General features: G+C 47.8%; 2 protein-coding genes across 12 annotated transcripts in view; one reads left to right on the top strand and one right to left on the bottom strand.

Annotated features, from left to right (window-relative positions):
• Nucleotides 1-13,058, top strand: part of LOC134207708 (otoferlin-like) — a 385,951-nt gene extending 372,893 nt beyond the window's left edge. For all 6 annotated transcript variants that reach the window (XM_062683524.1, XM_062683528.1, XM_062683523.1 and 3 more), the window contains exons 14-18: nt 416-3,314; nt 3,376-3,622; nt 3,684-3,934; nt 3,988-4,503; nt 11,694-13,058. In XM_062683524.1, coding sequence (XP_062539508.1) covers nt 416-3,314; nt 3,376-3,622; nt 3,684-3,934; nt 3,988-4,503; nt 11,694-11,874 — 4,094 coding nt within the window. In that variant the 3' untranslated portion in view covers nt 11,875-13,058. The remainder of the gene's footprint in view (nt 1-415; nt 3,315-3,375; nt 3,623-3,683; nt 3,935-3,987; nt 4,504-11,693) is intronic.
• Nucleotides 12,771-15,713, bottom strand: part of LOC134207709 (TNF receptor-associated factor 5) — a 114,851-nt gene continuing 111,908 nt past the window's right edge. For all 6 annotated transcript variants that reach the window (XM_062683534.1, XM_062683529.1, XM_062683531.1 and 3 more), the window contains exons 2-4: nt 14,112-14,803; nt 13,663-14,059; nt 12,771-13,595 (exon numbers count right to left, since the gene is read on the bottom strand). In XM_062683534.1, coding sequence (XP_062539518.1) covers nt 13,281-13,595; nt 13,663-14,059; nt 14,112-14,728 — 1,329 coding nt within the window. In that variant the 5' untranslated portion in view covers nt 14,729-14,803 and the 3' untranslated portion in view covers nt 12,771-13,280. The remainder of the gene's footprint in view (nt 13,596-13,662; nt 14,060-14,111; nt 14,804-15,713) is intronic.

Raw genomic sequence — 15,713 nt, 5'->3', positions numbered from 1 at the left:
GAATGAGAAATGGGAAATGAGATATGAGATATGCGAATTGAGAAATGAGAAATGAGATATGAGAAATAAGAGATGAGATATGAGATATGAGATAAGTAAAATGAGATATGAGATATGCGAAATGAGAAAATAAATTAGAAAGAGATTTAGGCAATGACAAATAGCAAATGATAAATGAAAAATGAGAGCTGAGAGATAAGAAATGAATTATGAGTAATTAGTTACAAGAAATAAGTTTTGAAAATTTAAAAGAGAAATGGGAATAAGGATAACAATAATCAAACTAGAAGTGAATCTTAAAAAAGTTTGTTTAGATTTTTTTTCTTAGGCGATTTCTTCATTAAACTTGTTTCCTCGTTTATTAAAAGACGGATCACATAGAAACTAATTTCTCATATCCTTGTCAACTCGTTAGTCGACCTGGAGTCCACCCTTCCGATTTCGGAGTCATCGTACTGCAAGAACGACGACTTCTTCCTATTCGGTACCGTCCTGGAGGCATCGATGATCGACAAGAAGGTCTGCGACCGGCCGGTTTTCTTCGAACTGAGCATGGGCAATGCCGGCAACTCGCTGGACGGTCACAACGAAAGCGCCACAAACATGAGCGACGATGACGAGCTGGAAGCGGTCGATACAACCTCGTACAGCAGTACAACAAGTGCCTCGAAACCGATCTCCCACGACAAGAATCACTTCTTTCTGCCGTACTGGGACAACAAACCGTGCATGGACGTGCGGTGTTCCTTCCCGGACTTGAGGAGACGGATGTACAACAGCAACATGATCGCGAAGATCACCGAGCGGATGGAGATCGGACTGGTGGAGACCAATCTGCTGATTGAGGATGAAGACCCGACGTCGGAGGTGAAGCTTCGGGCAGTGCTGGAAGAGGTCGCAACCAGTTGTAACAAGTACGTTCAGATTACGAAAGGGGCGTTGGTGGGGCCGGGAACGGGTAAAACAAAACTAGACAAGGAAAGGATGAAGCTTTGTCAGCGCGAGGTTGAGTCAATTGGAAATATGTCACGGAACTTACGGGCTTTGGTGACAAAAAGTTCCATGAAGGAACGTTACAAGACGGCTCATTCCTATTTGGGTAAACTGAAGTTCTTGATAGACGATCCTCAGCATGCATTGCCGGATGTGTTCATCTGGATGATTGCCAACGGGAAGCGTGTAGCGTATCATAGAATAAGTGCAAGGGACTTGATCTACTCCACAACGGAGGAGGAAACGGGAGTGTTCTGTGGGAAAGTGCAGACTATTTTCCTAAAGTTGCCGGGAAAGCAAGCGGAGGGTCCAGCCGGATGGCAAGTGAGGGCGAAGTTGCATATCTACCTCTGGTTGGGAGTGTTGAAGCACAAGAAGTCATTCTACGCGGGATTGCCTCGTGGCTATGAGTTGTCATATGATTTGAAGCATGCAGACAAGCCGAATGTGCCAGCCCCCACGGATGTGCGATACGTGGATAAGCATGTATTCCAGTTGCGGGCTCATGTGTACCAGGCGAGATCTTTGATAGGGTCGGATGCTTCTGGATTGAGTGATCCTTACGCGACGGTGTACATCACCGAGTTGGCCAGAACCACGCAGGTGATCGAAGAAACGTTAAGTCCGACGTGGGACGAACAATTAGTGTTCGAAGACATTGTGATCTATGGAGCGAAAGAAGAGATCAAGAAGGATCCCCCAACGATTGTGATAGATATTTATGATCAGGATAAAGTTGGCAAATCTGAGTTCATCGGAAGAGCACTGGCGAAGCCAAGGATCAAGCTGAAAGATAACCACTATTCAAATCCGGTGCTCGAATGGTTTGAGATTACACGCGGACTAGACAACGCTGGAGAGCTTCTAGCAGCATTTGAAATGTTAGAATTAGGGTCCGACGACATCCCACGACTGACGGATCCGAAGTACATAGCAACGGAGTTCCGAACTGATAAATCTGGACCAGCCACAATGACGATCCTACCAGTTCCGAGAGAGGTTCGGCCGAATCTGGCAAGGTTCCGCATAGAAGTCCTGTTCTGGGGTTTGCGGGATCTGAAGCGAGTTCATTTCATGACAGTGGATAAGCCACGAATAGACATTGAATGTTCCGGAAAAATACTCAACTCTAGCATAATCCAGAACGCTAAGAAGAATCCGAACTTTGCCAATATGCTCAAGTTCTTCGACCTGGAGCTGCCAGTCGAGGAACGATACGCCCCACCCATCACGATTCGTGCCGTTGATTGTAGATCCTTTGGCCGATACACCCTCGTAGGAACCCACCAAATTACATCCATTCACAAATACATGCATCGAGCACCTCCGAAAGACGACACAAGGCGCGTAAACCAAAACGGCCAGATTGTACTCTCGAAGCAAAAAGATATGATAGGAAACAATACGACCATGCCCCATGACAGTGCCATGATGAAATCAATCTCCGGCGATAACCTCACACTATACGGAGCCGCCTGCGTAAGCAAGGTAGCCAAAGGTAAGAAAACGAAACGGAAACTTGAACATGAAGACACCTTTGACGCGGAAGACGACGACGAATCCAGCAAAGACTGGTGGACCAAATATTTCCTATCGTACGAAAAACTTATCGAAGCATCAAAACCTTCGGCTGGTTGTCGAGCTTTAGAGAACCACATTCCGACCACTGAAGGTGGTAAAAAGCTAGGTGTCAAGACATCGAAACTGGTGTCCAAGCTCAGTCCAAAGACGACCCCGAAGAAGACAGCCAGTCCGAACACTGCCACCTGCCACATCTATCCGACTGAATTGGAAACTCTTCCGGAGTACAACAACTTCAAGGAATGGCTTCTATCCTTCCCGCTGTATCGTGGGAAGAAAACTGGTGACAGCACAGAGGACGAGAATCGAATAGTTGGGTTCTTCAAGGGTGCTATCAAGGTGTACAAGCTTCCGATTGAAAAGGGTATGGAACCTGCCTTTGCTCCCACACTCCCCCTAAACGACCCAATTCATGTACTGGTTCGAGTTTACATCGTCAAAGCTACCGACCTACATCCCATGGATTTGAACGGTAAGGCCGACCCGTACGTAGTGCTTCAGCTGGGCGGCAAACGGGTATCGGACAAAGAGAACTACGTCAGCAAGCAGTTGAACCCGGTGTTTGGAAAGTGTTTCGAAATTGAGGCAACCTTCCCACAGGACTCGATGCTAACGGTGCAGATCTACGACTGGGACCTGGTGGGATCGGACGACCTGATTGGAGAAACGAAGATCGACCTGGAGAACCGATTCTACAGCAAGCACCGTGCGATGTGCGGAATCGCCGCTCGATATGAGGAGTACGTAATCGCTGACAATGAAATTTTAAAGTTTCTTCAGCTCATGATTTATCTTTTGCAGCACCGGGTACAACCAGTGGCGCGATCCAATGAAGCCAACGCAGATTCTAACCAAACTGTGTAAAGAGAACAAGCTAGAGCCTCCACAGTACCAGCAGGATCGGGTCACGATCGGAAGGTATTGCTTCACGTTCAGCAACGAAGAGATCCAGACGTGGAATCAACCAACGACTTGCAAATTCCGGGACGAGCACTTGGCACTTGCCGTTCTACATCGGTGGGACGAGGTGCCTAGGGTTGGTTGCAAGGTTCGTATCAATCTTCTAAATCTAGTGATATTTTAAATATTACATCAAAAATCGCTCGTAGATCGTTCCCGAACACATTGAGTCTAGATCGTTGTACAGCTGTGACAAACCAGGCATCGAACAGGGAAAACTGGAGATGTGGGTCGATATGTTTCCAATGGATATGCCTTTACCAGGACCACCCGTCGACATATCTCCACGGAAACCCAAATCGTACGAGCTACGAGTGGTCATCTGGAACACAGACGACGTAGTCTTGGAAGATGATGCGTTCTTCACCGGTGAGAAAATGTCTGACATCTATGTGAAAGGGTAAGTTCGCTATCATACTCAGAAACAAATTCTTATGTAGTTTTTTTTTACAGTTGGCTCAAAGGTCCGCAGGACATTCAAGCAACGGACATCCACTACCGATCCCTCACCGGTGAAGGTAACTTCAACTGGCGCTTCATCTATCCATTCGAGTACTTGGCGGCTGAAGAGCGAATCGTCCTCTCCAGGAAGGAGTCCCTCTTCAGCTGGGACGAAACGGAGGTCAAAATCCCGGCCCGATTAGAACTCCAGGTGTGGGATGCGGATCATTTTTCGGCCGATGACTTCCTGGGAGCGATTTCGTTGAATCTGAATCGTTTCCCGAGGGGTGCCAAATCTTCCAAACTATGCACGCTGGATATGCTCAAGACCGACAATGTGCCGACGGTGAACATCTTCAAGCAGAAAAGGGTTCGCGGGTGGTGGCCGTTCTTCATCAAGAAGGAAAACGATGAGATGGAACTGACGGGCAAGGTGGAGGCCGAAATTCATCTGTTGACGAAGGACGAGGCGGAGAAGAACCCGGCCGGTTATGGGCGGAACGAACCGGATCCATTGGAGAAACCGAAGTAAGTATTCCGTAATTGAGTTTTATTTGTGATTCAGAATAGAACGATATATGCGTTCTTGCATACTGGATCCACGGTTTCAGAAGATTAGAAAACTCTGCTACAACCGGTGACGCAGCCGCAAATGGTTGGTTATGAGTGTTATATTCCGGAAATCAAGATTTGTAGTTTTAAGAAAATAAGCTCGATGTTTTAATCAAATAACTTTCTTCCTGTTTCCATGGAATCCTATACTTGTCTCGGACCTTAAAAACTTTTGTCAGAAATCTGTTTTCCACTGAGTTGTGTCTTAGAAAATATAGATTCTCATAGGAATATTCACTCCGAATCACCTATTTGCTGGATTTCAATCATTTTGTGTTTTATTCATCTATTCAGCCTTCCGGAATCCAAAACAAATTTGCGTTTTCAAGGGCACCCCACTCAAAACGAAAACAACGCACAACAATATTTTACTTTATTTCACGCAAGTTGCAACGCAGCAAATCTTAAATAACAACCATGACAGTTGTGCATTGCTTCCGTATTGAGTGGGGTGCCCTTGAAAATGCGAGTGATTTTTTTTATTTTGGGAGGCTTGTCCTTAAGTCTAACACCAAAAAGCTGAGGGAGTAGCTAACGCTTCTGTCTAATAGGCAAGATATCGTGGTGTCAATTCCAGACTCACAGACCTTATAAAATCTAAAACACGAAAGACTGAAAAAGTAAAATTCTTACATAAGGCTGCAACTCGAATGACTGAAAAGTTGTGAGAAACAGATTTTAAGAGAAATATTCACATGTCTTGCTTTTTCTTCCTTCTTCTTTCTTTATTCTTCTTTCCGTCTACATTCTTCCTTTTTCCTTCTTTTTTTTACCTTTTCCCTTCTTCTTTTTTCTTTCTTTCTACCTTTCTAGGAGAGATCGACTATGATGGTGATATTTGAGGTTATGGCTTTCAGTCTTCTTATGCTCAAAAACGGGTTTTACGTTTTTATCCGACATTTCGGTTACATATATTGTACCTTTATCAAGGAGTTAATTAAGTTAACTAAGTTAACTAAGACTATAGTACTAAGCCATAACCTCAAATATTTTCTTTCTACCCTCTACATTCTTTGTACTTCCTTCTTCCATCTTACTTTTTTTGTTCCTTCCTCTTTCTTCAATCTTCTTCCTTCTTTATTCCTTTTTCCGTCTTACTTCTATCTTCTTCATTTTTTCATCTTCTACCTTCCTCCTTGTTCCTCCATCCGTCTTTCTTTTTTCCTGTTTTCTTCTTTCATCTTTATTCTTCTTTCTTCCTTTTTTCCTTCTTTCTTCCTTTTTCCTTCTTTTTCATTCTTTCTTCCTTCTGCCTTTTTCCTTCTTCATTCTTCCATTTTTCTTCTTCCTTCTTCGGTCTTCCAACTGTCTGCTTCATTTTTTTTTTCCTTCTCCCTATTCCTTCTTCCAACTTTATTCTTCCTTATTCCTTGTTCCAACTTCATTCTTCTTGCTTCTGTCCTTCTTCCCTGTTACTTATTTCCGGGCCTCTTAAAAAGAGGCTTCCGAGCCTCTTGAAAGGAGGCTTCCGGGCCTCTTGAAAGGAGGCTTCCGGGCCTCTTGAAAGGAGGCTTCCGGGCCTCTTGAAAGGAGGCTTCCGGGCCTCTTGAAAGGAGGCTTCAGGCCTCTTGAAAGGAGGCTTCCGGGCCTCTTGAAAGGAGGCTTCGGCCTCTTGAAAGGAGGCTTCCGGGCCTCTTGAAAGGAGGCTTCCGGGCCTCTTGAAAGGAGGCTTCGGGCCTCTTGAAAGGAGGCTTCCGGGCCTCTTGAAAGAAGGCTTCCGGGCCCTCTTGAAAAGGGGCTTCCGGGCCCTCTTGAAAGGGGGCTTCTGGCCCCTCTTGAAAGGAGGCTTCCGGGCCTCTTGAAAGGAGGCTTCCGGGCCTCTTGAAAGGAGGCTTCGCCTCTTGAAGGAGGCTTCCAGGGCCTCTTGAAGGGCTTCCGGGCCTCTTGAAAGGAGGCTTCTTCCGGGCCTCTTGAAAGGAGGCTTCTGGCCTCTTGAAAGGAGGCTTCTTCCGGGCCTCTTGAAAGGAGGCTTGGCCTCTTGAAAGGAGGCCTGGCCTCTTGAAGGAGGCTTCCGGGCCTCTTGAAAGGAGGCTTCAGGGCCTCTTGAAAGGAGGCTTCCGGGCCTCTTGAAAGGAGGCTTCTCTTGAAAGGAGGCTTTCGGGCCTCTTGAAAGGAGGCTTCCGGGCCTCTTGAAAGGAGGCTTCCAGGGCCTCGTGAAAGGAGGCTTTCCGGGCCTCTTGAAAGGAGGCTTTCAGGGCCTCTTGAAAGGAGGCTTTCGGCCCTCTTGAAAGGAGGCTTCCGGGCCTCTTGAAAGGAGGCTTCCGGGCCTCTTGAAAGAGGCTTCCGGGCCTCTTGAAAGGAGGGCTTCCGGGCCTCTTGAAAGGAGGCTTCCTGGCCTCTTGAAAGGAGGCTTCCAGGCCCTCTTGAAGGAGGCTTCCGGGCCTCTTGAAAGGAGCTTCCTGGTCTCTTGAAAGGAGGCTTCCGGGCCTCTTGAAAGGAGGCTTCCGGGCCTCTTGAAAGGAGGCTTCCGGGCCTCTTGAAAGGAGGCTTCCTGGCCTCTTGAAAGGAGGCTTCTGGCCTCTTGAAGGAGGCTTCCTGGGCCTCTTGAAAGGAGGCTTCCGGGCCTCTTGAAAGGAGGCTTCCGGGCCTCTTGAAAGGAGGCTTCGGGCCTCTTGAAAGGAGGCTTCCGGGCCTCTTGAAAGGAGGCCTGGGCCTCTTGAAAGGAGGCCTCGGGCCTCTTGAAAGGAGGCCTCGGGCCTCTTGAAAGGAGGCCTCCGGGCCTCTTGAAAGGAGGCCTCCGAGCCTCTTGAAAGAAGGCCTCCGGCCTCTTGAAAGGAGGCCTCCGGGCCTCTTGAAAGGAGGCCTCCGGGCCTCTTGAAAGGAGGCCTCCGGGCCGCTATAAAGGAGGCCGCCTTGCCTCTTGAAAGGAGGCCTCCGCGCCTGTTGAAAGGAGGCCACCGGGCCTCTCGAAAGGAGGCCACCGGGCCTCTTGTAAAGGGCCACCGGGCCCTCTTGAAAGGAGTCCACCGGGCCTCTTGAAAGGAGGCTTCCGGACCTCTTGAAAGGAGGCCTCCAGGGGCTCTTGAAAGCAGGCCTCCAGGGCTCTTGAAAGGAGGCCTGGCCTCTTGAAAGGAGGCTTCCGGGCCTTTTGAAAGGAGGCCTCGGGCCTCTTGAAAGGAGGTTTCGGGGCCTCTTGAAAGGAGGCTTCCGGGCCTCTTGAAAGAAGGGTTCCGTGCCTCTTCAAAGGAGGCTTCCGGGCCTCTAGAAAGGAGGCCTCTTGAAAGGAAGCCTCCTTCCTCTTGAAAATAAGCCTCCGGGTCTCTTGAAAGGAAGCCTCCGGGCCTCTTTAAGAAGGCTTCTGGGCCTCTTGAAAGGAGGTTTCGGAGCCTCTTGAAAGGGGGCCTCCGGGCCTCTTGAAAGGGGGCCTCCGGGCCTCTTGAAAGGGGGCCTCCGGGCCTCTTGAAAGGGGGCCTCTTGAAAAGGGGCCTCCGGGCCTCTTGAAAGGAGGCCTCCGGGCCTCTTGAAAGGAGGCCTCCGGGCCTCTTGAAAGGAGGCCTCCGGGCCTCTTGAAAGGAGGCCTCCGGGCCTCTTGAAAGGAGGCCTCCGGGCCTCTTGAAAGGAGGCCTCCGGGCCTCTTGAAAGGAGGCCTCCGGGCCTCTTGAAAGGAGGCCTCCGGGCCTCTTGAAAGGAGGCCTCCGGGCCTCTTGAAAGGCGGCCTCTTGAAAGGAGGCCTCCGGGCCTCTTGAAAGGAGGCCTCCGGGCCTCTTGAAAGGAGGCCTCCGGGCCTCTTGAAAGGAGGCCTCCGGGCCTCTTGAAAGGAGGCCTCCGGGCCTCTTGAAGGGGGGCCTCCGGGCCTCTTGAAAGGAGGCCTCCGGGCCTCTTGAAAGGAGGCCTCCGGGCCTCTTGAAAGGAGGCCTCCGGGCCTCTTGAAAGGAGGCCTCCGGGCCTCTTGAAAGGAGGCCTCCGGGCCTCTTGAAAGGAGGCCTCCGGGCCTCTTGAAAGGAGGCCTCCGGGCCTCTTGAAAGGAGGCCTCTGGGCCTCTTGAAAGGAGGCCTCCGGGCCTCTTGAAAGGAGGCCTCCGGGCCTCTTGAAAGGAGGCCTCCGGGCCTCTTGAAAGGAGGCCTCCGGGCCTCTTGAAAGGAGGCCTCCGGGCCTCTTGAAAGGAGGCCTCCGGGCCTCTTGAAAGGAGGCCTCCGGGCCTCTTGAAAGGAGGCCTCCGGGCCTCTTGAAAGGAGGCCTCCGGGCCTCTTGAAAGGAGGCCTCAGGGCCTCTTGAAAGGAGGCCTCAGGGCCTCTTGAAAGGAGGCCTCCGGGCCTTTTGAAAGGAGGCCTGCCTCTTGAAAGGAGGCCTCCGGGCCTCTTGAAAGGAGGCCTCCGGGCCTCTTGAAAGGAGGCCTCCGGGCCTCTTGAAAGGAGGCCTCCGGGCCTCTTGAAAGGAGGCCTCCGGGCCTCTTGAAAGGAGGCCTCCGGGCCTCTTGAAAGGAGGCCTCCGGGCCTCTTGAAAGGAGGCCTCCGGGCCTCTTGGAAGGAGGCCTCCGGGCCTCTTGAAAGGAGGCCTCCGGGCCTCTTGAAAGGAGGCCTCCGGGCCTCTTGAAAGGAGGCCTCCGGGCCTCTTGAAAGGAGGCCTCCGGGCCTCTTGAAAGGAGGCCTCCGGGCCTCTTGAAAGGAGGCCTTCGGGCCTCTTGAAAGGAGGCCTCCGGGCCTCTTGAAAGGAGGCCTCCGGGCCTCTTGAAAGGAGGCCTCCGGGCCTCTTGAAAGGAGGCCTCGGGCCTCTTGAAAGGAGGCCTCCGGGCCTCTTGAAAGGAGGCCTCCGGGCCTCTTGAAAGGAGGCCTCCGGGCCTCTTGAAAGGAGGCCTCCGGGCCTCTTGAAAGGAGGCCTCCGGGCCTCTTGAAAGGAGGCCTCCGGGCCTCTTGAAAGGAGGCCTGGCCTCTTGAAAGGAGGCCTGGGCCTCTTGAAAGGAGGCCTTCGGCCTCTTGAAAGGAGGCCTCCGGGCCTCTTGAAAGGAGGCCTCCGGGCCTCTTGAAAGGAGGCCTCCGGGCCTCTTGAAAGGAGGCCTCCGGGCCTCTTGAAAGGAGGCCTCCGGGCCTCTTGAAAGGAGGCCTCCGGGCCTCTTGAAAGGAGGCCTGGCCTCTTGAAAGGAGGCCTCGGGCCTCTTGGAAGGAGGCCTCCGGGCCTCTTGGAAGGAGGCTTCGGGCCTCTTGGAAGGAGGCTTCCGGGCCTCTTGGAAGGAGGCTCTGGCCTCTTGGAAGGAGGCTTCGGCCTCTTGGAAGGAGGCTTCCGGGCCTCTTGAAAGGAGGCCACTGGCCTCTTGAAAGGAGGCCACCGGGCCTCTTGAAAGGAGGCCACCGGGCCTCTTGAAAGGAGGCCACCGGGCCTCTTGAAAGGAGGCCACCGGGCCTCTTGAAAGGAGGCCACCGGGCCTCTTGAAAGGAGGCCACCAGGCCTCTTGAAAGGAGGCCACCGAGCCTCTTGAAAGGAGGCCACCGGGCCTCTTGAAAGGAGGCCACCGGGCCTCTTGAAAGGAGGCCACCGGGCCTCTTGAAAGGAGGCCACCGGGCCTCTTGAAAGGAGGCCACCGGGCCTCTTGAAAGGAGGCCACCGGGCCTCTTGAAAGGAGGCCACCGGGCCTCTTGAAAGGAGGCCACCGGGCCTCTTGAAAGGAGGCCACCGGGCCTCTTGAAAGGAGGCCACCGGGCCTCTTGAAAGGAGGCCACCGGGCCTCTTGAAAGGAGGCCACCGGGCCTCTTGAAAGAGCTGGGCCTCTTGAAAGGAGTCAATTATTTTTTCAACTTGTTTTTCCTTCAACCTTTTGTCAATTTTCGACCCTCTTTGCTTTCGACTTTTTGTCCTTTTAAATTTTTATACTTCGACCTTTTGTCCTTTCAACATTTTGTCCTTTCGACCTTTTGTTCAATCGACCTTTTGTCCTTCAACATTTTGTCCTTCGACCATTTGTTCTTTCCTTTTGTTCTTTTTACCTTCTACCTTTTGCTCTTTCGACCTTTTGTCCTTTCGACCTTTTGTCCTTCAACCTTTTGACCTTCGACCATTTGTCCTTCGACCTTTTGACACAGATTCCCTATTTGATCCATCTCGCTCAATTGTTTATTTTACCAACCTGTTCATTCTATCACCTCTTCCGCTTCTCAAAATTCCGTAAGAATTTCCGCGAATCAAAAAAATAGCTGGACGAAAGTTAGCAATCTCGAAAACTAATAAAAGCTGTTAAAATTCATGAAAATCGGTTGTAATTCCTGTGAATCCGGAAGTACTACTGGAAGTATAAAAAATTTGAATTGAATATTTTTTACGACTTTTGGGATTTATGCTTTAAAAAAAGAAGCTTCTTCTTTTTTTTCTTCTTATTGGCATTACATCCCCACTCTGAGACAGAGCCGCCTCGCAGCTTAGTGTTCATTAAGCACTTCCACAGTAATTAATTGCGAGGTTTCTAAGCCAAGTAACCATTTTTGCATTCGTATATCATGAGGCTAACACAATAATACTTTTATGCCCAGGGAAGTCGAGACAATTTCCAAACCGAAAATTGCCTAGACCGGCGCCGGGAATCAAACCCAACCACCCTCAGCATGGTCTTGCTTTGTAGCCGCGCGTCTTACCGCACGGCTAAGGAGGGAAGAAGCTATAGAAGTTGATTTTAGGCTTGAGCGTGAGCTTCTACTAGTAAGAAGTTTCAGTATCGTGCGTCTCCATCATCGATTAGTATGGTGATCAGCGTTTTAGAAAGCCCTGCTTTACATGCACTCTCCCCTGTGTGAGGTAGGACTGTTTTTACGAACACAATTCCATTATGTCGCCAAATTGTGTGATATAATTAATGAACGATAAAGTCAATTCTGTTGAAATAACTTTCAACACTAAGTTAAATAATGTCCAAAGGAAGATGAAACTATCCAACCAAATTTAAATACGCTATCTGCGAACAAAACGCAACTATCCAATTACAATCTTTTAATTCACCTTTACTGACTCTAAATTATGAGCTTTTATCCAATTGAGACGTCACATCCATGATTCGATCAAAGAAGTTTCTCTTCTACTTGTATCCGGTTAAGTTAATGAAAAAAGCTCCTTGAAAGTATTTCGCAAGCTCATCACATACTCACCACTCTCTCCCTTTTTCTTTACTCTCCTTCCCCGAACAGCCGCCCGGATGCTTCGTTCATGTGGTTCCTGAATCCGCTCAAATCGATCCGCTACATCATCTGGCACAACTACAAGTGGCGCATCATCAAGGGCCTCATCATCCTCGGGCTGGCCATCCTGATACTGCTGTTCTTCTACGCCATCCCGGGCTACTCGGTCAAGCGGATGCTCGGGGCGTAAACACTAACACTGACTATGCTTCCCGAGTTGTTTGTTGATTTTGTAAGGCATTCATTTTGGTTAGTCTGTTATCGATTAGTTTAATCTGTGAAACTGCATTATCTTCGAGCAAAATTATTCAAAACTGTTGAATTTAGTTTAACTACATGGTAATCGCCAAAACCTGTCAAAACATAATTTGTACTATAAATTTATTTTCTTGTTTTATCTTTACTTCAACAAGCTGTTAGTGGATTAAAATTAATTTCTTCTAATTTTAAATATTAGGATTTTCCTACAAATTCATGTTATTTACCCATTTATGCCACTGCATTCGTTGGTAGAATTAGAAAATAACATCGAACAACAGCGCAGCGTTATTATAGCATATCAGTATTAACAGACCACGAACTAAAGGTAGTCATTTTACAAGAAAGGTGTACAAATATATAGAACAAATGAAAGATGAACGACGTTTTGTAAATAAAGTAAAATAAACTATTATCGTTTTCCCAATCAAATCATATTTACACCATTCAAATTTCTCTCGAAGTTTTCATCTACTTTTAACTCGCATGTCGCGAACGAAAAAGCCAGAATCAGAAAGCTTTCAATCTTTCCTCAATCAAATTTTGTCAATCAATAAACTTCACAAACGCAACACATGCTACTATCCAAGCTTATCAAAGCTAGTAGTTAGTGTACCATCAAATAAGTGAATAGATATCAAATTCTCCCAGTCATATCGCTCGAAACCTTATACAGACAGTAGCGAAATAGAGTGAGCTTCAAAAAGTCAGACCAATCAAGCCGTCAACGTTTATTACCAAGCATTTATAGTTAAAACCGATAAAGCCCCACCCGAGATGCACAACCCAATATGGATGAAAAATATCAAGTTTTAAATGTAAACAGATTATTGTTACTGCATATTCAAACAAGATGTATTTTATTCTCCAATACCATTGTAATGAGAGCTGTCTAATGGACAAACGGCAGCTTACGCGAGTGTAACAGATTTTATACAATGTTGAAACAGTTTTAGATTCTCTATTCAAATCGATTTAAGTTTAACACTCCTATTCGCTCCGCAGTTTCAAATCTCTACAAGAGTACAGAAAACATTGCGCCACTACTTTTATTACTCTATAGCTTTATTTCTCTACGAATCTACACCTAAACTATGGATGTTAACACCAAGGAAACATGTAAGTCACGATGCAGCTATGAACTATTTCCAATAGAGAATCAATCCACCTACAATCTAGTAAACAAGGATCAAACTATTGCTCTTTAAACTTAGAAAAATTCTAACGTACAAGTTAAAAATATTCCAAATTTTAAAACACGTACACAAACAAACTTAAATCAAAACACACAACTTCTTTACATATGAACATAAATAAAAGAAAACAAAGCAACCGGATTCACGTACATTGATCGATCCGAACCTCCAGAAAAATAACGTCATCCCGGATGTAGTGCTCGGACCGCAGCACCGGGTGCGGAATGTGAATGTTCTGGTTCTTGTCGTTGCTTTGGTGCTTCCGTCGTGCCACAATCGACCGGCTGTAGTTGACCCTTTGCTTGGAACGATCCTCCGGCTGATCACGCAGCGTAATCGTTCCACTCAGCACGCACGGCCACTCCAGCAAACTGTCGTAGAATCCGTTGACCACGACCAAGCCAACGATCATGTTGCGACCGCGCCACGTTCCGATCCCATTGAGACTCGCCTCCAACTGTCAGACGCAGAAAAGCAAACCATCAAAGTAATCACACATCGAAGTAGTCCAAGGCTTATCTCACCCTCAACGTGTATCCAAACGGTCGATTACTAAACAGGGGACTCTTAAGCATGAACTCGCTTTGTTGTGACTCCTTGAAACGCTTGTCGAACTGATCGATCCTCCATATCAGATGGCCGTCCGTGCTTTGAATCACCACCAGCTTCTCCTGATGCTGCAGATGCACCTTCAAGTCATCCAAGCTCTGCTTCGTGTAGTAAGTTTCCCTCCGGTACTTCTCCAATGTTTTCTGCATCTTTTCATTGACGTCCTCGCTTTCGTTCACAGTGTTCAACACACCCTTCAACTCGTAGTCTAGCTTGGCTTGTTTATCCAACTGTTCTTGAACTACCAACCGCATCGGATCTATCTCACCCCGTAAATCAAACATCTGATTTCGAACTTCATCCTGAAAAATCCTAAAACGATCCGTTCTGTAAGTATGAAAACATTATTTATAAGAAAACCTACCGAATCGTGTTATGATGATCCTCCAGCACCATGTCCACCGTTTGCATTTTACTTTCCAACTCTTCGATTGCCGCCTCGCTCTTGCCACTCAACCCATTCACCGGTTGCATTTCCTCACAACTCTTCCGCTTTTGCTCTAAGCGCAAGTTCTCCACCTCCGTCTGCAGGAAATTCAACCGACTCTCAATCATAACTAACTTCGCATCCTTTGGCTTCTCCTCTCCCTCCTTCCCAATAATACCATCCAATCTGTTAAACCTGGTAGTCATCTCCAAACGCCAAGCCTCAATCCGTTCATACTCCCTCATCAAGCGATTAATATCCACCTTGCACCGCTCCACGTCCACGCATCGACTATCCGTTTCCTCATTGATACACTTCTTTAAAGCATTCAACACATCCCCGACCTTAGCCGTCCACTCGTCGCCCAACTGCGTGCGTTTTTTCAGCTGCCCGATGTCCGTAATCAGCGACAACCGCTGCCGTATCTCCTCGTTCAACGTACCCCTCAGCGCCACGATTTCCTGCTCCAGTTCGCGGGCCTTGTGCTCCGGTTCCGGCTGGGGAGAAGGCGTCTCACCGAATCCCGACGGGCACCGATTCAGGTGGCGAGCCATGTCCTTCAGCGGGACGTACGCTCCGCAGCCGTTGGAGCATTTGGACAGTGCCTGACCGCAGTCGGCTATGTGTGACTGAAACGGAAAGTGAAAATTATCGATGAGTGAGAATTATGGGTCAGTATGGTTGTCTTATCGGAGGCACGCGGTACATGAATAACGACACATGAATAGCGAGGGTTTTAAAAATAAAAAAATATATTTTACATCAGTAAGTACAGTTATAGCCCATTCAGATTACGAGCATTTACGAGGTATTTGACGTGATAAATGGTAATGAGAAATTCAATGAAAATAAGATAAGTGAACTTCGATATCAAGTTACTTTTTATCTTGTCAAATACCTCGTAAATGATCGTAATCTGAATAGGCAACCATTCCTCAATTGTGTTTTAAATGTAGTCTAATATAATTTAAATTAAACTCTATTCAATATTTTGCCTTCGATAATACTAAGGACACACCTGTGATACTTGTACCATGGTACAAGAGGACAAGGAAATAATTCCAAGACTATCTTTGATAAAAACAATAATTGGTGTTACGAAACGTAGGATTAATTTGAGCGCATGTAACTTGAAACATTAGCACCCCTAGCAATTCCAAAGTCCATTCTGCACGGGTAAAAATCCGTTCCCGGAAATGAGAAAATCATGTTATGAAAATACACCATGAATATAAATCATGATTTCATGATTTATTTTCGCGTAACGCAACCAATGCGTTACGATTTGGTTGTTGAGATCGAAAAATAAAAAAAAAAGTTCAACAGGGGGGTTTTGAACTCGGGTACACCGAGTGAGAGTCCGACGTGCTACCTTTCAGCCGTTCTCACTTCTTGGGAAGGGAGTGTTCAAAGTATAACCGGTTATGCATTTTGTCGACTGTTGAAGATTGCGCAGTACCATGAATAATGTTCCTGAAATCATGATTTATAATCATGATTACAGGAACTGGCATGATTCATGATTTCATGATATTTTAT

The sequence above is a fragment of the Armigeres subalbatus genome, chromosome 1, assembly GCF_024139115.2.
Source record: "Armigeres subalbatus isolate Guangzhou_Male chromosome 1, GZ_Asu_2, whole genome shotgun sequence".
Classification (NCBI taxonomy): Eukaryota; Metazoa; Arthropoda; class Insecta; order Diptera; family Culicidae; genus Armigeres; species Armigeres subalbatus.
Note: the sequence above shows the minus strand (reverse complement) of the source record. Positions and strands in the feature narration are given on the sequence as shown.